General features: G+C 42.7%; 1 protein-coding gene across 1 annotated transcript in view; it reads right to left on the bottom strand.

The window, feature by feature from the left end:
- The window catches only part of ABHD12 (abhydrolase domain containing 12, lysophospholipase), a 37,713-nt gene extending 13,345 nt beyond the window's left edge, over positions 1–24,368 (bottom strand). Inside the window, exons 1-3 of the mRNA XM_015622251.2 lie at positions 24,223–24,368; positions 4,819–4,943; positions 1,420–1,525 (exon numbers count right to left, since the gene is read on the bottom strand). Coding sequence (XP_015477737.1) covers positions 1,420–1,525; positions 4,819–4,943; positions 24,223–24,368 — 377 coding nt within the window. The remainder of the gene's footprint in view (positions 1–1,419; positions 1,526–4,818; positions 4,944–24,222) is intronic.
- Between the last annotated feature and the right edge of the window lie 6 nt (positions 24,369–24,374).

Genomic DNA, 24,374 nt, shown 5'->3' with positions numbered 1-24,374 from the left:
CAGTTGTTGAGAATGGGGCTGGCTTACAGCCATCAGAAGTAACTTAAGTACCCACATGCCTTTTTATCTGAAAGGCAGACAAACTTGCACCTACCACACAGATCCTCCCCGGATGTAAAGCTCAGAAGACAAACTAACAGGGAGAAAGCAATGTAAAAATTCTACTTGTTTGCATGCATTCAGCAGACACCAAGGTCTTGAAGAGGTAAAGAGCCTCAGTAACTGTGAAACTGAAAAATTCTTCAACTGTTCTGTCCCAAGACTTTTGCAAACTTACAAACAAAGCAGGTTGAGGATTCTGTTTCACAAATGTACCAAACACAAGACCTTGCACTGGCTTTTAAAAGCAAGGTTCTAAATGTTTGTGAAAATCTTCCATACATATCAAGGCAAATGACAGCCTCTGAATTGCTACCACAAGCTGGCAGTTCTGTTTTAGCAAAGATACACAGTACAGTCTCAAGGAAAGCAAAGTACAAATCCCGAAACTGCAATAAAGACTTATTTTACAGCTTTGCAAGTAGAATTTTAATTGTCCAGGTGAAGAATCAAACAACTATTTATCAGCCTATCCTGGACAGACTGAAGTTTTCAAGTTTCTAAACATGTCTTTCACTAAAATTTACTTAAAGGAAAGAAGTTGTCCTAATTATAAGAATATCTCTATCCCATTTAAAGGTTATGTACTCTGTGAAGAGAGAATCTCTACTGCATTGAAGGACACATCTAAGTTGCAGACACAACTGCACACTCCAAATCCTGCACTTCACAGATTGAACATCACTGTCTCTTTTAAGGGAACACCCCCTTCCCTCCATTCCAGACAGGATTCAGGGTAACAAGGAGCTAAAATGAGTTGTCCCTACCTGGGACCAGAAAATCATCTTTGTGAGAAAGAAATGACAAATGAGCTCTGACACTGTCACTTGTTTTGTGAAGAGAGTAAACTGTGTGTTCCGTTCTCACCCACTCTCCAAATCTTACATATGTTTTATGAACTGAATTTTCCTCCTCCTACTCTGAACACTTTGATCTGTTTTCCTATCTTCCCCCACATGTATTTTGCAAAACAAAATATGAATCAGAATTGAATGACAAAATGTCTAACTGCATGGGTCTGGTCTGATCTGGAGGCAAGATCTTTGTAGTGATGCAGACCTGTAACCTTTATGATTCCAAATTTTGATGTTTCTCTGAATGCACAGGTTGTCTGGATGTGTTTTGTACATTACTGATCCGAGCTCAGATGAGCCCCAGAGATTTGCATACTTTCCAACATGAACTCGGTCACTTGGCAGAGGAAAATACAAACATCCACAAATGAGAGCATGCACAGCAAAAAGACTGAATAGGCAACACCAAGAACAAAAAGAAGGATAAAGATGCATAGCACATACTGCACAGAACTGGATTCCTTACCAGACTCCAATGGTTACATCCTCCTCTGGCTGCAAGTAATAATTACAGGTGTGGTTTAAACCTTGATCCTGTGGTCTTTTCAAGTCAATGAAATATGGGACCCTCACTGAAATTAAAAAAAAAAAAGAAAAAGTATAAATATTTTAATTTTAATTTTTACCTTTATTTTCTTACAAAAACTTGTTTCACCAAGGCAGTGGAGAGATCTGCTGTCTAGGAAGACCATTTTGTGTAGAAGGATGAATTTGCTACAGCAGTGATTTAAAACATGAACAGCAAAGACAGCAAGGTAAGAAGACACAGGCAACCACCAAAAAAATAGGGAACAGGCTAAAATTAAGAAAAGGTAGGGGAGACAGACAAAGCTTCATTTGACAAACATTTAACCATCTCTGTCCAGTCTGCTTTATAAATCTCTGCTGCATCAGTGGCGTGGGTTAGCTGATTTGGGTTCAGTCTTTTCCCATAAAACGGAGCTCCACTACAGCAGAACCAGGAAATCTGTCTCCTTGAGATTTAGTGGTACAGCAATTAACACACCAAAGCTTTTGTGCTAGTGACACAAAAAGAAATACTGATAATGGTGAAAGTCAAATCTCACTTCACCTATCCTCTAAAAAATCATTAAACTTAACACAAGCATAAAACCAATGAAGACAACAGCCAATGTTAACTTGACAAATGTGGACCCTCAGACTGCAACTCCTCTGTGCCTTTGTGGTGGTTTAACATCAGCCAGAAATTCAGGCCTTGGATCCTTTATATCCCCAACTCCAGAACCCCAGGAGTTGCCCTTGAGTCTCTCCAGGTTCCTTTTGCCAGAGACTCCAGGAAGGACCATCCTCCCCAGCAGCAGAGCACTTTTTTTACATCCTGTCCTGTTCTAACTGGCTCAAGGGCTACTATGTGGGCAGTCTCCTGTTTGATCTGGTCAAAAACTTGCTGCTGTTCAGAGCCCCACTTGGAATTATTCTTCTTCTATATCATAAGATAGAGAGGGCTTAGAGTTTCGCTGTCCTCTGGGATATACATGCTCCAAAAACCCAAAGCTCCTGTGTTTCCTTCTTGCTGGTCAGTGGGGACATGGCTGCTATTCTGTTGACCATGTTCATTGGAATCTGATAACATCCATCTTGCCATTTCACTCCTAAAAACTTAATTTCTTGGGCAGGTCCCTTGACCTTACTTTGTTTTGTGGCAAAGCTGGACTTCAGGAGGATCTGGATTATTTTCTCCCTTTTCTCAAAAACCTCCTCTGCTGTATTGTCCCAAATGATGAAGTCATCAATGTACTGCAGATGTTCTGGAGCCTCATCCTTTTCCAGTGCAGTCTGGATCTGTCCATGGCAGATGGTGGGACTTTCCACACCTGAGGCAGTAGTTTCCAGGTGTACACACCTCTCCAGGTAAAGACAAATTGTGGCCTCCACTCTTCTACTGAAGGAATAAAGAAAATTGCATTATGGTGGCACCACTGACATTTTACCACCATGCAGGTCAAACCACAGGGTACCTCATGGTGTGACCCCTCTCTCTCAAGCAGGGAAGTGACTTCTCACAGTAACAGAGACTCTGGTCTGTATTGGCAGGACATGGGACAGTTCCTCCTTGAATTGCTGGTGGCCCTTTTTAATTTCTTCTTTAATTTAAATTTTTTAATTCCTTGGACAGTCTTTCCATGGATGAGACACAGGTCCATACCAGGGAGGAGATGGTTTCTTCATATGGCTGGAGTTTGGAGACCAAATTGTCCACTTTTTAGTTTCCTCTTTTCCACCATATCAGTGCCAATGAGCTGACACATAACACTGCCATGCTCCACAGGAACTTCCAACATGTGGTTTGTGCACGCTGGATGTCATCTGGGTTTACACAGGACTACTCCTTCTCTGAATCCCTACAGATCACCTCCAGCACAGCTGATTCTCTCAGGTACTGGATACCTTGCTCCATGGTGTTCCACTTCTCTTGGTGCACTAAAAGGTCATCCTTGCAAAGATATCTTTCCCTGATGCTTGACAGGAGCCATTTCCAGACGCTGAGTGTTTCTGGTCTTTTCCAAATCCCCAGCCAAGGCCTGCATCCTGGGACAGGAGTCCCAATTGCTTGGCTTCCTTGGAGCAGCCAGGTAACCAGGGACTCACCTCACAGCTCAACTGGGTATAGGGATCAGGTGATTATCTCTGGCCCTGCCTCTTCCTCTAGTTGTGAGGGTCCTGCTTCTTTCTTCTTCATCACTCACTACACAAACTGATCTGGTCTTGAATTTCTTGTTCTGTACAGGGCCGACTGCTCCTGGCACAGGTTCAGCTCTGGTTCAGCTGCAGTTTGAGTGGCCACGGTGCCTGCTGCTCTGCTTTCCTTCCCCTCCCACTGAGGATGCTGTCCAGGAATGAGCAAAGTCCAATAATCAGCAGCCAGGGCCCAACACATTGAAGGAATTTCCCCCTCTTTGGAACTGCCATGGTGATTTTCTTCCAAATACTGTGCCACTTTACCAAGGTCTCGTATTTGTTCAGGGGTGAACTTCCAAAACCACTGGGGCAAAGCTGGTCCATCTTCTCCCACTCTCCATGCTACTCATGACTCTCCACCTGCAGGGCAGGTTTCTGGACAATTTCTCTAGAAATCTCTGCTCTGACTCTAAACAGAGAGCCTACTCTAAACAGCAGACCATACAGAGGAAACCTTGCAAACACAGCAACAAAAACATGCTGCAGGACAATTATCTTGGTCACTTGTGAATGAGCAGAGGAAGGGTTTTCAGTGAGACCTAACAAAGCTCTGCAAAAGTAGAATTACTGAAACCTGCACTGTTCAGGTTATGTAGCTGTCAGTTCTGACAATCAAAGCACAAGAGCTGCCCTGCACATGTGCACACTTCACAGCAACCACAATCCAAGGTGTGAGAACACGCAAAGCATTCAATCAAAATTAGCAAAGTTATATAAAAAACAAGGTATCCATAGTTGGTCCCTTTAGCTTCCACAATCAGAGGAAGATATTTTTCATAACTTCATTACAAAATATAAGCAAGGCTTAAATGCAAAATTAGATTGCTGGATTTAATTTCACTTGCTTGCTGTGTATTCATGCAACTGTGTGGAACCCTTCAGAAAAACACACCTGACACATTGCACAGTATTCCTGAAGGAAAACTCTTTTGGCTGAAAATTGGCTTCAGTTTGGTCACTCTATTTATATAAAGACAAGCTACAGCAACCACCAGGGCCACAGAGAATGCTTTCCAAGCCACAGTCTGGGGAAGTTTACAACCCATCAAACTTTGTGTCCTTCACAAGCTGTTCACGTGGAGGGTGAAAGTAAAGGCAAACAAATGAAAGACAAGCACACCCTTCCCCTTGTCCCCTCACCCACCCACCCAACTGAGTCACTTACCAAAGTTTAGGAAGACCAGCTTTGCCTGAATAGCAGGGCAAAGTTTTACTAGAAATGGGATGGCTATGTACATTCCCAGCAACCAGAGTATCAACTTCCTCAATCGAAACCATAATCCATATCGCCTGTATAAAAGAAAAATAGAAAGAGCTGAACACAGCAGATTTTTAATGGAGCAATTTTCACAACAATCTGTGTGCTTGGTGTTTTTTTAAATCCAGACATTTATACTTTAAACAAAACCTAATTTCAAACAGCCTGTGTAGCTTCAGTTGTTTGAGAGAAGCAGAAGTAACCAAAATACCAGCTGATGACATACAGCTTAGAAAAAGGGAATAGAAACTCCCTACTGATTACATTTTAAAAGACCCTGTAACAAGAGCTTTTTTCTCCTGCTAACTTAACAGATTTCAGAACCTCCAGAATGCATATCACATGTTCATCTCCAAAAAGTAGCCCAACCATACTTCCCATTTAGATCACTATCAGATTTTGTTCTGTTAGGTTTTCACATATTTTGTGGAACTGCGTGTAATGAGATTGATAAAGTTACACATGATCTCATGTACAGACAGGAACAGACATTCTACCTTGTCCAGCTAAAAGGGTCCATACCTCTCAATGCCCTGGAAAGCAAGCCTAAGTTATAAAATTCATAGTCTGCAGCATTATTCTCTAATAATTGCCCCAACACTGTATCTTGATTTTCTCTTGAGTATTCTGATTAGGAAGAACAAGCTACAGAAAAAATACTAACCAACAGAAACAAACAAACAAACAATCAAGTAACACACAGCAGCTAGTTATGCGATGTATCTCAAAATTCCCTTTAATGTATCAGAATAGCTACCAAACACACATTCATATGTATGTCTATATATGCCCATATGTTTACATGAAGGTGTACTTGTAATGGTTTAGTTGACCAACATCTCATGTGCACTGAGGTTTCTCAACCAGCCCTGCAATCAAGAACTAAAATCCATCCTTCAGGCGACACAATTTCTGTTGCTTTTCAGCAGACAGTCCTGAGCAAGAATCATGTTCCATGCCAGTGAGCAAACAGTTCTCAGTATTGAGAGCTGCAGGCAGCTGAAATCAGAGAACAATTTTCCCAAAAGGCATGAAATTATTAATCTCCCATTGGCAATTCTTGGAGCTGACACACTAAACTTGCTCTGAACTAGTGCTAAGAGGGTTTAGCCACTGTCAGCTAGCTGAAATTGTCAAATAGAAAGCCCAAAGACCAGGTTTTTACACATTTGTACAAGAATAATGAGTGTACACATGGAACTGGGATGGAAATAATGCACCAAAATTTTCAAAATCTCGTTGGCTTTTGTGGTCCAAAAGCCAAGGCTCTCAGGAACTGTTTTCCAGCACTGCAAAAAAGGAGACATTCCAATCTCCCCTGCTCAGCTAAGTTTATGGCATGATTGCTAAGGTGCTCACAGGGAAAAGGCTATCCTCTCATTCATCCAAAACCTGCCTTCACCACACTACTACCTGCCTACAAGTGTCTATCTGCCTCCTCCAACCCTGGAACCACATTCTAGACTCCAGAAACATGTAGTACCAAAATTAAAGCCCTTTTCTTCACAAGCTAAAGCAACTGTCACTTTCCAAGAGGGGCAAAAGTGTATTACTAAGACACTGTCACCCTGCTGTGGCTGCAACATGCCCACGTTCAAAGGTTCAACACATTTTTATACTTCCCACAGCAAATTTGACAATGAAGAGCTAAAGAACTCCATCAAGGCTTCCAGTGACATTTCCACACCTCAATCCCAGTTTCCTAAAGTAAGAAATGCAGCAACAGCAAAGGACTAGCAGAGGAAATTATACAAAACAGGGGCTTTAGAAGAACATTAGTGAGTACCAAAGCCTCAGACCAACCAACCTATGCTCACAACTTTGGGCAAAAAAACCCACACAACATTTTGTTTGGGCTAATCACTGAGCTGATCATTGGTCCCTACTCTCAGATTAAGCCAAGCTTTCCACAGCCACCCTTACACCAGCACCTACCACCTATTTTCATAGCTGGAATGGATTTGTGAAAGACAAAGGGAGACTACTAAAGGATAGCTGACATTTAACTGCTGAGCAGTTGAAATCTAACTTAGCTCTCTTCAATGAGAAAAGCATGGTTTTGTTAAACATTTTGTCTAGTTATTTTTTCACTTAGATTTACTCCCATTCACCTCTCCCTACTGGCAAAAAGGGAGTAGTTAAAGCTAAAAGGGGAGGTAACTCATTTTGGAGTGTCCATGCCTTCAATTGTCTTAAACCAAGACACTCTGCCCTCACCACCTTCCCAGTAAGGAAGAGCAGCCAGGCAAGATGGGCTTTCTAGCAAGTTTTCTTGCCTGGGGCCTAGATCCTGCTGCAGCCAAAAGAGCTCTCCCAGGGGAATTCTGCATATGCCAGGATTTCAGTTCTACAGAATAAAGACCCTACTCACTTAAGAAGACAATAGAGCCAGGTCTTAACTCCTCCAGGCACAACCAGAGCACATCAAAAGAGTGGCTCTACAGAGACCCGGGTGGCAAAGTACTTCTCATGGCCCAGCCACAAGCTGGAACCAGGAGCAGAAGACACTGAGGAGGATATTGTCCAAGTTACGCTGTCAGAGCTCAGCAATGATTCCAGTTTCTCCTTTTTGGAGACTGAACTGAGGCATCCCTTTCTTTGCTCCCATGCCCCATGTCAGATGCTAATCAGCAACATGACATTTACACCTCATCTCCAGGGAGATGTCTACTTACAATGTAACCAGGGCAAAGCTTCTATCCACCAGACAGCTTTTCCCCTGATAAATCCAAGAATATACACTGAAGTACAGACGTTATGAAATTATCAGGTAAATCTTCAGTGAGCAGTTTAGCTAAATTAAACTCCTCTTGCTTGGTAGAAAAGCTATTTCAGGAAATATATGCCCTGCAAAAGGAAATTTTGGTGTACTCATGTGAAAGCAACATACTTGTCACCAGCTTTTCACCAGAAAACTCAGGAGGTCTTAGTTGGAAAATACAAGTGATGTAGAAAATATGCAGCTGCAAACTGAAGATATCTAAGAATATCAGAAATTGATTTCCTGGAACAATCAAAGCAATGTCTAAGAAAACCTCAAAACAACAAAACACCTCACACAACACAGAACACCTAACCCCAAGTCAGCCCAAAATAAAACAAAATCCCTGACTCCCCATTTTCCCCCCTGCATTTACCAAAGGCTTTTGCCCAACATCTGTCCAAACACGGGCAAAACACGAAGGAGTTTTTGCTTCATGCACTTTCCTGAAGTGAACATGGAAAAGTACATTCCCTCTCCAGACGTACGTAAGTCTGACAGAAGGAAGTCTTTCCTTGGAAGTGTGACAGAAGGTTTTCCTGGTAACTTACACCTGGATGAAGGTCCTACATTCACCCAGAACAAGAACATTTTACATTTGGGCACAGTGTGAGTATCTCACTGGTGAGGAGAAGCTGGGGGTCCTCTCATGACAGCTTCTCCTGAGAGCTGCCCCCTCCTCTCAGGCAAACTTGGGAGGTTTCATGAACGAAGTCCAATCACCCCAATCCTGTGGCATACTCTTGCATCCAGATTCAGATTAAAATAGTTTCTTCTGCAGATCATCTGAATCATTTCTACACCAGGAGTGTTTCCATTAGCATTTCCTGATCAGATGTGCTACCAGGGTGAAAGGGCAGGCCAAGGGTGAAACAAGAGACTAAAACTGATCCCATCAGAGCTGCAGTGGAGCAAGGATAACATTTATCAGAAAAACACACAGGCTGTGCTTGCAGTCCCAAAGGGATCTATAGACAAACACACCCACAGTACATGTGCCCTTTGTGATTTGCCTGGGGCAAGAGTGAAACAAAATGACCACAGACACCAGAGTATGAGGCTCTTTGCTCAGTGAATGTTGTCACTCTGACTTGATCTGGAGTCCCTCATGTCCTCAGCTCTTCAAACTGCAAACCAGCAGTGGTCTCCCAGCAGGAACTCAGAGCACAGGATGTGGAAAGCCAAGACCTTGATCACACAAGGTACCTCCTGATCACCAGGTGACAGAAGTCACTTTATGGGTGGTAGAGGAAAAAAAAAATATATGGCATAACAAGAACACATCCCCCCACTTTACTAACAGAAAACATATTTTAAAAAAAAATTAATACATTTGTCCCCTCAGCTGAGGATCAAGAGCATAAAATCAGGAGGTAGATATACACATGAACAAAAGATTCAAAAAAATGAGGGCCAAAGGCAATTTAAGGGACTGGGATGATTTTTTGGGGGTAAACGGAGTTGTAGACAAAACAACCTATTCTACACCTTGGAAATTGCAGTGCAGTCCCAAGTCAAACAGGAGCACAAAGAAACAATACAGCAGCCATGCAAAAGGCAGGACAGTCTGGACATCAGGCCCCTGGCAAGACTTCCAGATTTCCTTGCTAGCCTTGCTTTGAACAAGAGATGGTTTCTAGCCCAGGTAGGATCATTAAGAGCACTCATCTTCCTTTCCTGCAGAAAGCCTGGGCAGTGGTGCTGCACAGGGCTTCTCCTTGCAGGCCCTGATGGATCATCCAGTCTCTTTTTCCTCTGCCACCTGAGCCACCCAGTCCAATTAAGCTTTCATTTTATTTCACTTGTTCCTTGTCAAAAAGTTAAAAAACGAATAAACCTATTAGTCTTTCAGCTGTGTGAACACACAGAGACAGCCTCTCAGCTCCTGAATTTGAGTTCTCAGGCTCTCCTCTCCATTTGGACTTGGTACCAGCAGCTTTTGGACAGCTTGAGCAGCAACACTCAATTTTCCACTACAAGATTAATGTGAGTTCTTTACAGGTTTGCTGAAAAACCTGCTTTATGTGCAGTTCAATGCAATCTGAAAAGATGCTCATATCCAGGGGTTTACCCTCTCCTGGATTCTGCGTAGTGAACAAACCTGCATGGGCAAACAGGCAATCACATGACTCATTTTGGGCTATTCTGGGCACTGCTGTATAGAATTCTCAATGAAATCTGCAGCCAACTCTTAATTCTGCTTCACTGTAGGTACTCTGTAGAGAAAAGGGAAGTTGAATTATAGAAAATTCATCCAATCCTGAAAACAGATCTTCGACTGAAAGCCAGTGGAAACAGCAGTATTTGCCAGAACTCTTAGTGTCTGAGTTACTGATCCGTCCCTTTGGCACTTTTAACAGGATGAGTTCACTGCAAAACAACACAAAGAGAAAAATCAAATCCTCCAAACACATCTTCCTATTCTAGGGATTAAGAAAACATCTAAAAAAAAAGTCAAACCCCAATCCTGGAAACAAGACACAAATATAAAGGCATTGTTCCTTCTCCCCCATCCCCAACTTGTTTCACAAAACAACTGAAAATATCATGTACAAAAACTGCATGGTAAACTGCATTCTCAGAGAATTTTAGTTTCAACCAGCTCCTGAAAACTTTTGCCCTTGGAAAGATCTGGAAAATGAAAAGAAAATTAGCTCTACTAGATTCCTTCACCATCTATTACAAAAAGCTCCTTAAAATTTTGAACCTTTGCTCTATCTGAAGAAATATTCTAGTCTCCCCTTCAAAAACTAAACTGCAATGTAGCACCATTACAACTACCCCACCAGAAAGGAGGCTGGGAGTGCACAAGAAGATGGCAGGGGACACAGCTGGAACTGCTGACCCCAACTGACCAAAGGGATATTCCAGACCATATGGCATCATGGATCAGCATACACAGCTGGGGAAAGAAGTAGGAAAGGAGGGATATTCAGAGTGATGGTGCTTGTTTTCCTAAATAATCACTGGATTACTTAGGAAAACAACTACTTGTCTTAAAATGTGATTATTCCAAGCAGCTGCATGGTACTGAGGCAACAACTGAGGCTAAACACAAGTATCACTTATTCAAAATAATGAAGGTACTCTATTGCACAGAGCCATGCAGAATATATTTTTATAAGGATGAAGGACTCAGCAATTTTGCAGGCATCCAGCAGTGGAATAAATTGTTACTGACACATGCCATGTCTGTGAAAGAAACAATTTGCTTTTTGATGTTTCAAAAGACAATCTGATTTTTCAGCTATTGGGACACAGTAGGAAAGTCTTATTTGTTCTTTGACAGCTTCTCTAATTCAAGTACAAATCCATCTGCATGTAAACCCAAATACTGAGAGTTGTTGGATCTGTTGTGTGGAAGTATCAGTCAATTAACACAAGGTATACTACTATTCTATGGCATCAAAGGTACAGAAGATGCAACAGGCAAATTTATACCTTGTCCTACCGCTCTCATCACTGTGGCATCCAAAATGTTCATCACTTGACTTAAAATAATTTGAAATCAGGGACTGTTTTAGTCATGTCACAGATATATGAACAGCAAAGAGGCTACAGAAGATCCCAGTCCCTTCTCCTCATCCTAGAAAAGACACGCTACCTTACACAGCTGTCTGCTTAATTCCTCCCACAAACACTTGTCAAACTGTGACAGCCCACACCTCATGAACTCCCTCTGGTGACCCAGAGCTGAGCTGAATGGACTAAAGACTGCTAGGTTCATGCAACAAATCAGGCAAGTGATTTTTCACAGGAAAAAAACAGTGCTACCAGAATACATAGAAGCTGAATAATTTGCCCACAAGGCAGAGACAGAAAAAGCTACCCAAATCTCAAAATCTGGCTAAAGCTACTAAATATTCCTATTTGTATCAATGGAAAAGTGGGAGAGAGAGGTGAATAAAACACTAAGCAAACCTTCTTAAATATTTGCCTTAAAAGCTAGGATGAAGCAAGGTATTCAAGCCTCCATCAGCAGAGATGCAGCCCAGGAAAAGCTACAGCACTCCACAGTCTGACTGTACCCAGAAGCAAAGATTTGGGATGTTCTGCTATTTCTCTTTTAATTTAAAGACAAACTAACAGGAATAATGGGCTTAATAAGGTGGGGGAAAGGCAACAAATTTAAAGCCTATGAGTTTGCACTTAAAAAAAATTAAAAGATTATAAAAGACAAAAGGAAAGCAAAGCTGAGCTTTTTGACAATCTTTTCAAGCATGCAAGCTCTACCTTCAGGTTTCTCAGAATATTGTGACAGCTTATTTTTTAAACAGACACACCACCATAAGTGATGGAAAGTGAAGGTGTCCAAACCAAGATAAAACCTCAAAACCCAGAAATTACAGGATGTCAATACACCCATAAAACTTTGACCTTCCTCACAAATGCTAACAAACAGTTCTAACAATAAAAAACATTGCTGGCTACTGAAATTTATTTTTCTTTGTTACTATTATGGAAAAAAAAAATACTGATTAGGATGTTGTATGTCTAAAGCACAGCAGAAAGCTATCATAAGCATTAACTTATTTCTCTGTTTACAGCAGTATCACAGACAGACCATGAAAGCTTCATACACAGCTCCAGAGAAGTGCTGCATGTCAGCAAACAGAACCACAATATTTTGTCTGTATGCTAATCATCACTTTTAGCACCTAACCCCTTATTTTCCATTAAAAATGCCCCATCTAACATCAATTTAACATCTAGCATCAATGACTATTGATGCTGCTTTTAGTTAGGATCTCTGGACTTCTATCATCTTTAAAACACACCCCCATCACTTGCAGTCAGAAAAATTACCTCAGTTCATTTGACAAGCTCTCCATGAGTAAACTATGCAGTTTATCCCACCTTCCATTCACTTCACACCTATGCAGCCTGAAGCTGGAACTGGTTAGTGGGGTCACAAAAACAAGTTCATCTTAGAAAAGACCCAACCCTGTATCTGCATTGTAGCAGATACATGAAAATATACATAAAATTAGCCTTTCAAATAGGTAGGTTTGTGGAGATGGTAGGCTGTGGAGCTGTGGCAGAAACACCTAAGAAGGATCCAAAGAAGGAGCCTCCAGGACCTTTTCTTTTGGCCATGGCATCAGCTTACAGAGATTGTACAACCACTGTCTTAGACACATTCCTTTCCCTCTCTTTATTGCAAACTATCTAGTCCCACAAAGCCTACAAAGCATATCCTTTTGGCTGGGGTAAGAGCTTCATTGTTGTTCCAGCTACCTGAATGCAGGTGAGCTTTGAAACTTTAAGCTCCCAAATTCCCCCACAGTCTCCTACTTCACTACCTCATTCCCTTCTTACAGCCCAGACCCTCACAGACTGCTTCTGTGCCTCTTTCTGATTAATATCAGGTGATTAAGCATTAACTTAAACCAATAAACAGCAAGAAGGAAGCCATCTAGCCAGTCAAGAATTTAGCTGTGTACCTCCAAGAGATATAACTGCAAAGTAAAGGAGAGCAGCTCAATTAATTGAGTTTTTCAGGAGGGGACCTCAAACTCCAGCTATTGAGACCCTCACAACCACATTTCAGCTTGGAGAAGAAGGAAAAATCATGGGTAGGACACAAAAGAATCAAGATCCTGATGCATCAGGTTGGGGAAATGTGTCATGAGCATTCAGGGTAAGAGGAAAGCACTGCTGATCAGTCAGTCGATAGCAGTGAAATGCTGGCAAAGGTTATGCCAGGACTCAGAGCACTGCAGGAAAAAAACAAAAACAAGCCCATGAAGGGAGGGAAAGGCAAGTCAGTGTACAGCATTAATGAGCAGAAATAACAGAGCAGCTTGCAGGTAATGCATGGGTCTTTGTCCATGGAATATGCTTGCAAAAAGCAGAACAAATGAAGCAAGCAAGGGAAAGGCTCTCACAACCATTTAACAGGACAGGGACTTGGAATGTCTAACTTTTCCCCCATCAGCACCCTATCCCTTCCCAGTGCCATGGCTTGGGCTCTCCTCCTCATAACCAGTGTCTAAGCTGGCTACCCTAAACACAGTAATAACACAGCTTGTCTGATTAAATCACTATGCATTGGCACATCCTTTGAAGGACAGGAGCTTGGAACATCAGTCTTGATAACATTCCAACTGCATGAAATCTACATGTTTCACGGACCCAGAGACAAGAATGGGCTGAACATTTGGCAGCCCAACCCCAGTTTCTTTAAAATGTATGCTGACAGCATGGCCTAAGCAGCAACTATGTTATTTTTCAATGCTTGGGTACACTGGTATTAGCATTAGTGTGAACTGTGTGCGACAAGATTAACCTGAAAGCTACATTTTAAAAAGGAAGGGGCAGATGCTACCATCATTTTAAGTATGTAGCAAACAACAAATAATTAAACCCTCAGCGATCTAACAATTGACTTTTGGGACAGAAGAGCAGGCTTAGGGATTAGGGTTTTTAAGTTGTTGACTTTTCCTGAATGCATCTTCTGCAACACCCACTTAGTTTGTGCCAAAAGCGTTCCGGTACGAGCCCTTGTTTAAATTCTAAGAACATACTTTCTCCAGAGCTACCCAGCAATGCTGCTGACACTAATCAAATCTGAAGTCACCCACATTAGATTTTAGTCGAGCTTGGCATAGAGATACAACTGTGGTGGAAGTACACTCCCTCCACAGTGTTTACCGAATTCTTAAGTTTTCTACTCATTTCACAGCTGACAGCTGGTTTATATTAAAGGCACAGCCCTCTCACTATTCCATGAGCTGGGGAACACATTAGCTGTCTGCTAATAAAAGACAAAAAAGCAGAACATAAACACCAAAAGCCTGCAACAGCTCTGGAAGTACAAAACAGAAGCTTGAGAACAGCCAAGTCTGGTTTTTATTGGAGCAGCAAAGCTCATTTCTCCCAACCACACTCACCCTATGGGGAGAAGCATCAAGGTGCACAAGCAAAGGTTCAAGAGCAGAACTAGTTCAGACACGTAATGCTCCACCACAGCTCCTAACCTGTGTTTAAAGCCACTTGCCTGCTGAATGCATGCCATAATTGAGGCAGCACACAGTACAGCCAAGCCAATTCCCCCACCACCAACTAGCTCTCGTTAACATGCTGTAAACCCGACAGACTCGCATGCGTGTGTTAACCTTGCAGCAGGAACAAGAATCCAGATTCACTCTTTTTTCTTGTGGATACATGTGAGGGAACAGATCTGTATTTCCAAGCAGCACAACTTTGTAAGCATGAAATCATCTTTTCATGTAGCAATTCTTGTGAGGCAGCCACACAGCCTGAGAAATACCACTAGTAGCAGTACCACTCCATGGCTCTGGCATTCATCTAAATCACCTGAGCAAAAGTTTAATTTGTATATTGTAGACCTTCTTCCTTTCGAATACATGCAAATGGTCATCTTATACTTTCCAGCTGAAAAGGCTCTACTTTTGCTGGCAGAAATCAGAAGCCATTCCTTCTCAGAAGCCTGAAGAAAAAGAATGTTTTTGTGTTAGCAGTGATACTGCCACCTTTTAGATTCAGAACACATCGTTAGCAATACATTTTGATTACAATAGACCAACTGTTCCCCGTTGGAAGCATACAAGCAAACAAGAACATTAAACAATGCCAAAACATTACATATGCTGACTGTCAGCCCAGCACAGTTACATTCAGCTGGCAGTCACAGTGTCCTCTGTAATTGTGACCCGTTTAAAAAGGGAGGCTTAACAAACAGTGCATGGCCATAAAACAGCCATAGTTAAAGAACAGATGTGTGAGCAGATACAGAACTGCTGCTGGCCCTGACACACTTTGAACAGGGGGTCATTTTGCATATAGCCAGGCAGATTAATCTCTTTCTGTGTTTATCTGTGCTTTATCTGGGGATTCCAGCTCTAGCTATCGCCTTGTGAAGGGAAGAACTCCAAAATGACAAAGGCTTAAAAAAATTAAGGACAATTAAAACCAAAGCCATTGCTAGCACTACAAAGCCTTCAAGAGCCAACACAGAAAACACAAACTCCAAAGTGTTGGTGTTTTTATTTAACTGCAGGGAAACAAAACAGATCCACAGAAAATTCTGAGGGAATATTGGAAGGGTCCCACAAGGATCATTGAGTCCAACTCTCACATAGGGATTGAACCTGTAACCTTGGTGTCATTAGCACCATGCTCTGACCAACTGCGCTGAGCAGCACTTGTACAACAGCCTGCCAAAGCTTAAAATGAAATGTGGTCCCTATTCTGGTAGTCAAAAAGGAGAAAATAATGCTTTATAAGAGACAGCCAACACTATCAGAAACTGAAAGCAAAGGTCAGTCACCACATTTCTGCTGGATTTGCAAGAGACAAATGAGAATGGGCTGTTTCCAATGACTCTGCGCAATTCAGTTTTCACATTCAGCAGTATAAAAGTTGTATTGTCAGCTTTATTCCTACTTCCTAAAGCTGCTCAGAAACTGATCAAAATTTTACAAAAAGTGAGATAGGACTGCTTTAAGGGCTAAAAGAGTGCCAGGTTTCCCTTCCTGAGGATGCCAAGAAGTCTTAAAATCTACTCAGTTCTTAAACACCTTGAACATGCTTTGCTCCACAAGCAAGGATGCTGCAACCTGGAAGGAAGCCCTGACTACAAGTTTCCAGTTTACATCATCCTCATTTGTGTAGGCTCCTCTGTCTCAGAATAGTCACCCCAGGGGAAGATTTACTGCCAGGGCAAGGGAAACCAGGCTCTGGATAGCGTAAATGCATTTTCTGTTCTCTGCTCTGAGCTTGCACAATGCCACTGAAGAGTACCCTTGCAAGAGGGTATTTCTTCACTTATGCCACGTGAAATCCTTTATTCTGCACACTTTTAGTAAAAAGGGAGATGAGGCTTCACACGACCTTATGGCCCTTATTACTCAACTCTAATCTCTTTTGCAAGAGGAATTAACAACTATTTTAAGTGGGCACAAATTGGACAGATAGTTTTGAACAAGGGCAGCTGTGGGGCTTATCTCAAATGTTTTCAAGTGTTTGTGTTTTAGAAGTTAATCTTCTAGTCTAACAATCTTTTCTATTGCTCCATTTCTCAGTAAGAGTTATAATCTTGAAATAAATCTGGGTTAAATAAACACTTTGATTTGGAAAGTAAATAGGCATGGTTCCTGTTAGCTCAATGAATGATCAAGGCACTTGATAGAGTCTAAAATTAGGAAATTCTGCTTGAAAGTTTGAATTGCCTGCAATAAGAATGAGGCAGATTTCTGAAGCCAAGTGTTGCACTACTTTCACCAACTGCTTAGAGAGAGAGAGAGAAGGAAAGAGATGCGTGCCAGCAAGGCAAAAGTCCACAGCCTAGATGGCAGCCTCGTTGTCTGGATAAGGGATATTCAGGGACACATGACAGCTTACAGAGGTGACTTATGTGGAACAGCTTCACACTCTGTCACCATTCCTAACCCACAGTTACAACCCCTACCCTCTCCCCTCCACCATCCTGCCAGCTACACTTGTGTTCTGATGGCCTTTTCACTATGGGGCCATCTGCTCCAAACTGCTGACTTCTCTATCCATCAACCCTTATCAACCCTCTCCTCCTCCCACTTTTATCAATAGTAACTGATAACCAACTCATCCTTGGGATGGTTGATATACAAAATTACTCACCCTTGAACCCAAGCATCGGTCCCACTGTAATTACCCAGTTGTTTTTCTCTCCATTGAGCCAATTTTCAATAGAGATAACATGCTCTCCATTATCAGTGCAAGCAATGTCAATAAAATAAACTACAGTATAAAATCAAGTACTTTGGAGAAAAAATTTTACTGATGATACTTTGATCAACCAGGCTGTAATCTTGACAAACCCATCACATTTTATAGTGTCCTTCCACAGGACAGATCTACTTTCATTAGTATATATATTTAGCTGTTAAATCTTCTTCCACTGAATTTCAAATTAACTCTTGCAATTTAAATTGCACAGACTCCACCTCAGGCTAATGGCTTTAAAGTCTCCTAGGTCTCCTGTTACCCTTTTAATACAGCTGAAGCACTTTCTTTTAATCTTCTTGTGGTCCTGATTCAGTCACGGCTACATTAACATAGTGCTCTCACATTACATCCTTAGTAAACCTCCCTTGCTTGCAGTCACTCACTCCCGATGTCAGAAGCTGGCCACTGCTGTAACACCAACACCAGGACACAGTACAGCTACCCACCAAGCTTACAAAACCCCAGGTTTTATAGGGGAATTGTTGTAGAAGCCTATTCACTAATTTCACATCCTGACATGATTACCAAAATAATCTGACCTGCCCTTCAGGCCTAGGAGGACAAAGTAACTTGGCTGCAGCCTCCCAAGCAAGCACTACTGCTCCTTTCAAAGGAGCCCAGACTCAGCAGGCAGTGCCCTTCAAATACACAAGTCCTACTGGGGTACACCAGGCCTCTCGAACATACAGCAGAAAGGGGATTCTGGAGAGGAAATGATGTCACCATCATCTTTTAAAAAAAACAAACAACACAATGTTGTTCTCACCAAAAAGAAACTCATCTACACTGCATCCTGGAGAAAACCTACAGATTGACTGCAGTGACCCGTGACGGCATCTGCAGAGAACTTGATTTCTGGCTCAGCAACCACATGCCAGAAAAGATAGAAAAAAAGATAGAAAACAAGACAATGCTGAGAGGACCCTGGTCTCCACAGGCACCTTCACTCCAGAGAGGATTAGGAAGCCCTGTTGGTGCCAGGAGTTACCAAACCCAAGGGAAGTTTAGGTATACTCAAACAAGCAGAGGCAACTCACACAGCTTCCAGGTGGAAAGTATTGTAAAGTAGTAGCAATTAGCAATAGTGTGGTAATTATTAATTCAGGCAAAAGCCATCAAAGCAGAACAACGGAACCCAGGGGCAAGTATGATGTCAGAAATATGGCACTACAAGGAAATCAGGAGCTCAAGGAGACCAACACAAACCCAGAGGGCAAATTCTCTTCAGCCTGAACCTGCCTGCTTGAACAGGGGTCTCCATGAGAAATATGGGGACTTGAGGAAACTGCTCAGAGACTGAAGGACACAACAGAGCAGATCCAGCAGAAAAAATGCTGTGCTCTGTTACAGAAAATCCAGAGAAGCTCATGGGTACACTGGATCCAAGGAAAGAGATTTTAGATGTTACAGACAGACCTGCAGGAGGATGCTATGAGTCCCAAGGGATGCTTAAGAGAATAAACCACACATATTTAACACCAAAAATACTCCCAAAGTCAGTGATGAAAACGTTGAAAAAAAATAAAGGCTCTAACAGTAACACACTGAGGCACAAAACTGCTACATGTCAACACAACGGCCTCACAAACCCTTAAATCCTAAAAAAAATAAAAAAAATTTAAAAAATCCAAATTTAAAACAACCCACAATAATAATACTAATAATTCTCCACATTGCAGGGAATACTGCTATTTTTGCCAAATGACTAATGTGTCTTTGAGAAAGAGTGAGGAGAAGATGAGAACAAGGAAAGAAAATTGTAATGGCTGGAAAAGATGAACAAACTGGGAAGATGCTATGGAGAGCAAACACATGAAAAGGTAACCTGGGAGCAATTCAGAGGCATTCCCCAGCCATAAGCTGCCAAAATGGTTGACAATACACAGGACAAAACAGGAGGCAGAGCTACTCTGACACCATTCAAAAAAATTAAATAAACAAACAAATAAATAAACCAGACATACATGTGGAAAAATGTTACACAACCCCATTTTTTTGTCATATCTGACCAAAATATTGCTGCACATGCTCTGCAAAAGAGAATTGCAACAAAAAAAGCCAACACACCACCAACAAAAAACAAACCCCACACACTAAAAAAAGCTCTCACATAAAGGAAATTGCTTTTTCATATTTTACCCATAGGAGGGACTGTGATTCAACCTGTATTTACTATGAAAGAAAGAACAGGCAAGCAACTGGAAACCATTTCCCAGCTCCTTTGTGAACTCTGCTGAAGAACAACTGAAATAGAGGCAGTTACCCAGTAGGAAGGTGGAATTGGTGAAAAAGCTGCATGATTGATGAAATATCTCTATGCAGGCAGCCTCTTTCCTCTTTTGAAAGCCCTGACAAGTAACTCGTTTAACCTGAAGACAGCAATTAAGAGACACAATAGCATAAAATTCACTTGAGGAAAAAAAAATCCTTAAATATATTGATGAAACTTGCAGGAGAACAATTCAAGTATTTGTCATCTCTGCTACAATGGAACAGACTGGAATAATCATAAAAGACTCTGCAAATGCTTCTAAAAAAGTAACATCAGGAGAAAGAGGGATAGATCTAGAGATATAAGGATGGGGCACTGAGAGGACACAGGAGCAGATAATGGAGATGGCCAAGTTTTCTGTCAGAGGGAAGACACCGCTGGCTAAATCCAAAGAGACATGGGAAGGCATGAAGCCCTTCAGCTGCTGGGGCAGGATGGCATCAAGGGTCACCACACATTGCATTTGACATGCCTGAGCACACTCACTGTTCAGGAAAATTCGGCTACATCAGAGGGGAAGACACGAGCAGGCTGTTGCAGCCTCTTCCCCTTCAGCACCTCCCTGCATTTTCATAAAATACCCAGGAAAGGCTGCAAAAGCAACCTTCTGCCTCCCAGGAGAAAGCTGCACCACAACAAACAAGAACGAGGCTGACTGCAGTGGAACTGAAACTTCACCAAAAATGTAGTGTCAGTCCAAAATTATCCAGCTGGTGGGATGCACAGGCAGGACAGCCAGCAGGAAGGTCCCAAAAACACCCCTTGCAGGGACTTGTGCCAGCAGCTGGGGGTCTCCAGGAGCAAAGGTACCAGGTACAGCTGAAGGGAGCCTGAGGGACAGCAGCTTCTCCAGCAAGGCAGAGCACAGAAGAATTGAGGAAATCAGCTCACACATAGGGGATTTGAAGCACTTCACTGCTCCACAGCATAGAGAGAGACAGAAACAAGTTTTAACATTTGTAGCAAACAAGTGTTTATCCTAGAATTCATACTTCACTTCTATAGTCTGACTATTGATTGGGATTAAATGAGGATCAGATAACAATGAGGTCACAGAAGTGAAGGGTAACATGCATGTGACTTTTTATCACCAGGATCAGGATTCAGCAAAAATGAGATAGGAGAATTTGCTCTGCTATCTAATGCCAGTATTAAGCTCATTTGATTTTCTCTATTCTCTGTACTCCCACATAAAGGTTTTCCAGATCTATGGCTGCTCAAATGCATTTCCTCAGAACATCGCAGCCACCGACCACAACAGTGAGTCACAGAAAGTACCCAAAACACAATGCTACCCTAATATCCATCTAGCACTTCCAATGCTGTCACCTGGAAAATGTCTCACAACAGAAATATTAGAGGAATGGCCATCCACACAAAACACACATACCAGGAAAAGTGAGCACTGCTAATTATGTCTTTATTTACTGTATGATTGCATTTAATAATTTCAGACAAAACAGTTCCTTATAAAAGAAAAATCATTCACACACTTCTAAAGAAGTGACTTGTAAAGTGCTTAGGTAACCATCACATTAGATTTTACTGCTATCCATGGAAGAAAATGGAAATACCTATATTTGTTCATTTCTGGTTGTAAACCACTTAAGAAAAGCCACACTGACTGCACTGTGCACTAGCCAAAGCCACATAAATCTTATTTATCAGATATCCATCTCCATTACACTTTCAAGCTCATGCACACACTTTCTGTAACAGAGTAGTTGCCAGTCAAAATGCACAGCCACCTCTTTAGAATGAGTTTCAGCTCCTGGATGAATGAGCACATTGTGATGGTATGACTGAACAAAAACTGAGGGGCAAACGCAGTGCTGGTAAAATTCAAAAATACTGCTGCAAGAACAAACTGCTGCCGCTAGTAAGCCAGCACTGTGTTCCATAAACATCACCTAAGGTGCTATTTAGCCTTTGCTGAGGAGCTGGGTGTGAGCAGGAAAAGCTGTGCTGGAGAAGGGCACAGAGCAGCCCTGCTGCAGTTACAGACAGCTGCCTCTGCAGCCCCCCCACGCCGTGCTCCTGACCCATGGAATATGCCACATGATCAGCCCTTGGCTGCAGAACCAAGCAGCCACTCCACACTACTGGGGATTGGTTTGCCTTTCCAGCCAGTGCCTTGTATCATTTACAAATAAGAGATGGAAACCCACATGATGAAGCCAAACATACGTGCTGCTTCCCCAAGTCTGCAGAGACTAAAGAACAGCAGCATGAGATGCAGACAGCCCGACTTCCCCTTTAACACAGCATTCAAGTGTTGATTTTAACTATTTCATCAAGGAGCAAAGGAAGAACAGTCTGCTGTGGTACAAATCTCCAATTTCAGATATTATGCCACCTCCACCATCCCAGAAACCTTGCAGCTGAATTTTCTTTACCGCTTCAGCAAGCTGGGGAGTAAAACTGATGTAACCCACTGAAAACAGCAATCAAACACCATTTTTATTTCCAGCGGTATAAGGAATGCTGCAATAACAGCATGACCTTGCATATTAAAATATGAGGATCTAGATGGCATAACAGCAACTTGTTGGCCACATAAGTGACAGGTAACTGCCTGCAATCCACTGTCTGAAGTTTCACAAGGTGAGGATGTCAGAGAAGGTCCACTGAAAGTCAGTAAGAAAGGAAGACAACACAGGACAGCATGAAAGAAAAATTTAAAAAAAAATCACAGAAAGACAGATATTTCAAAATGTGGAAAAGGAAAAGCCAGCTTCCAACAAGATTTTCCTACAGTGTCAGTAGTTTGAGAAACACTGCTGTGTGGAATATAGTACCTGACCCAAAAAGGAGAGGAGGAGGTGGGGGCAGAAAGCAGGTGGGGGGAGGGCCAGAATCCATGTAGGACTTCAGGAATTTCTGAAACAGGCTCTAAAAGCTGAATACGGAGAAAAATGAGGAAAGCTTGACTGCTGACCATTTTCAAATGTGTAAATGGAGAAATAAAAGCAAGAAATTTTTTCGCAGACAGGATGTGCTTTCCCTATTTTTAGCTTGGCCCTCCCAATACAGCTGTCCTGTGTCTGGGCTCCACAAAGCACCTGCCTGCCAGACCAAGCCAACAGCCTGCACTCGGTGCTCTTAGGGCTTGCTCAATGCTCACCACCGACAGAGCATTTCCATTTGAGTAAGAGGTACTTGAGTGCCATTCATAATGCTGAAGAAGCCAGCATCACATCATTCGAGTGCCACTGGTCCACTTGGACAAAAAGAATAGATATACCAAATTTTAAAATGTTACAGAAGCAGAGCACTGTCGCAATTTGATCCACTGCACAGTCACAGAAAATGAGAAATCAACTCAGCGCCATTTTCAATTACTAAAAGCTTGTCATAACATGTACAGAGCAGAGACAGCATCCCAAAGGTTTACCTCCAGGGCACAAAATTAAATAGCTATTACCCAATAAGAGAAATCACATTTTAAAGCCTCTGTCTTTGAACATGGCAAGTCTCCACAGCTCTTTTCAAATGTAAATTTTGTCTATGACAACAAAAAAAATCTCAGAAAATTTAGCAGAGAAAAATCCACAATAGCTCATTTACTAGAAATGCACTGATAAGCACCTTTTTTTGTTTTGTTTTTTTTTAAAAAGTCCGGCTGCTGTATTGCTGAAGCACAGCAATTTGGTAGCAGCTACCCAAACCACACAGCTATTTTAATCATTACACATTCTTCACACTTTCAAAACACAAAAAATACCACCATACTGGTTTAGGTGAAACTAAGATTGTATCTTGATTCGCAGTTGCAGAGGGCCAGACAGCCAAGTTTTCATCGTGTACTGCATCCCCCCAAAATCTTGCACGATGAAGGGTCCAGGTGATAAGTACCTTCTATTGTCACCTTCTTAGAATGGTATACAAACATTTCCCCACTATAAATATGTACAAAACGTTTAAAACGCTAACATAGCTGGCGAAAAGCCACGGCTAAACTCCTTCCAAGGGAGTCACGCACGTCACCTTCTCCTACTGACCCCTAAATCTGATTCATTTATGTGAAAGACATCACTTTGACGGCCACCAGCTTCTTCCAAAAACGCAGACATCCTACCTGCAGGGCCCTGCTGCTCTAAATACGCTCTCTGATGGAAGAATTCCGTGCTGGCCATTTTTTTTCGGGAGAACGCCTGGCTGTTCCAAAGGGGGCTGGACGCAGCAGCGCCCAGGTACGAGCACCAAACCCCTCCCATCCTCGGCTGGCCGGGTTGGGTCCGCCGGTCCCGCTACCGCCCCGCTCTCTAACCAGGTCCTTGCACCGAGAAGCGAAGGCACCGCGGGGCCGGCTCCTGCCCTCGGGGCACACAGGGAAAGCCAGGGAAGCCGGGCTGAGGTGGGGAACGTCCCGGGCCCGCGTACCTGTCCGTCCCGCGGGTTCCTCGGCCGGCGGGCGGCGGCGGCAGTGGCCCTTCCCCTCAGCTCGCAAAACCCAGCCCCGCTGCCCGGCAGGCTCCCGGTGCCCCCGCCGGGAGCGGGCAGACAGTGACACGGGGATAACAAAGCCCGGCGGAGCGGCGGCGCTCACCTGCCCAGCGGTCGCTTCATGCCCTCGGCGGCGGCGGAGGCAGGCAGGCGCAGGCTTCGCCTCAGGCTGCAGCCCTTGTCGAGGGGCCCGGGCACGGCGGCGGCGCGCTCATGCTCCACCGTGACCGACTCGTTGCGTTTCCTCATGCCGGG

Source organism: Parus major, chromosome 3, assembly GCF_001522545.3.
Source record: "Parus major isolate Abel chromosome 3, Parus_major1.1, whole genome shotgun sequence".
In the NCBI taxonomy this organism is placed as follows: domain Eukaryota; kingdom Metazoa; phylum Chordata; class Aves; order Passeriformes; family Paridae; genus Parus; species Parus major.
The sequence above is the reverse complement of the archived record's forward strand: the minus strand, read 5'-3'. Positions and strand labels throughout refer to the sequence as shown.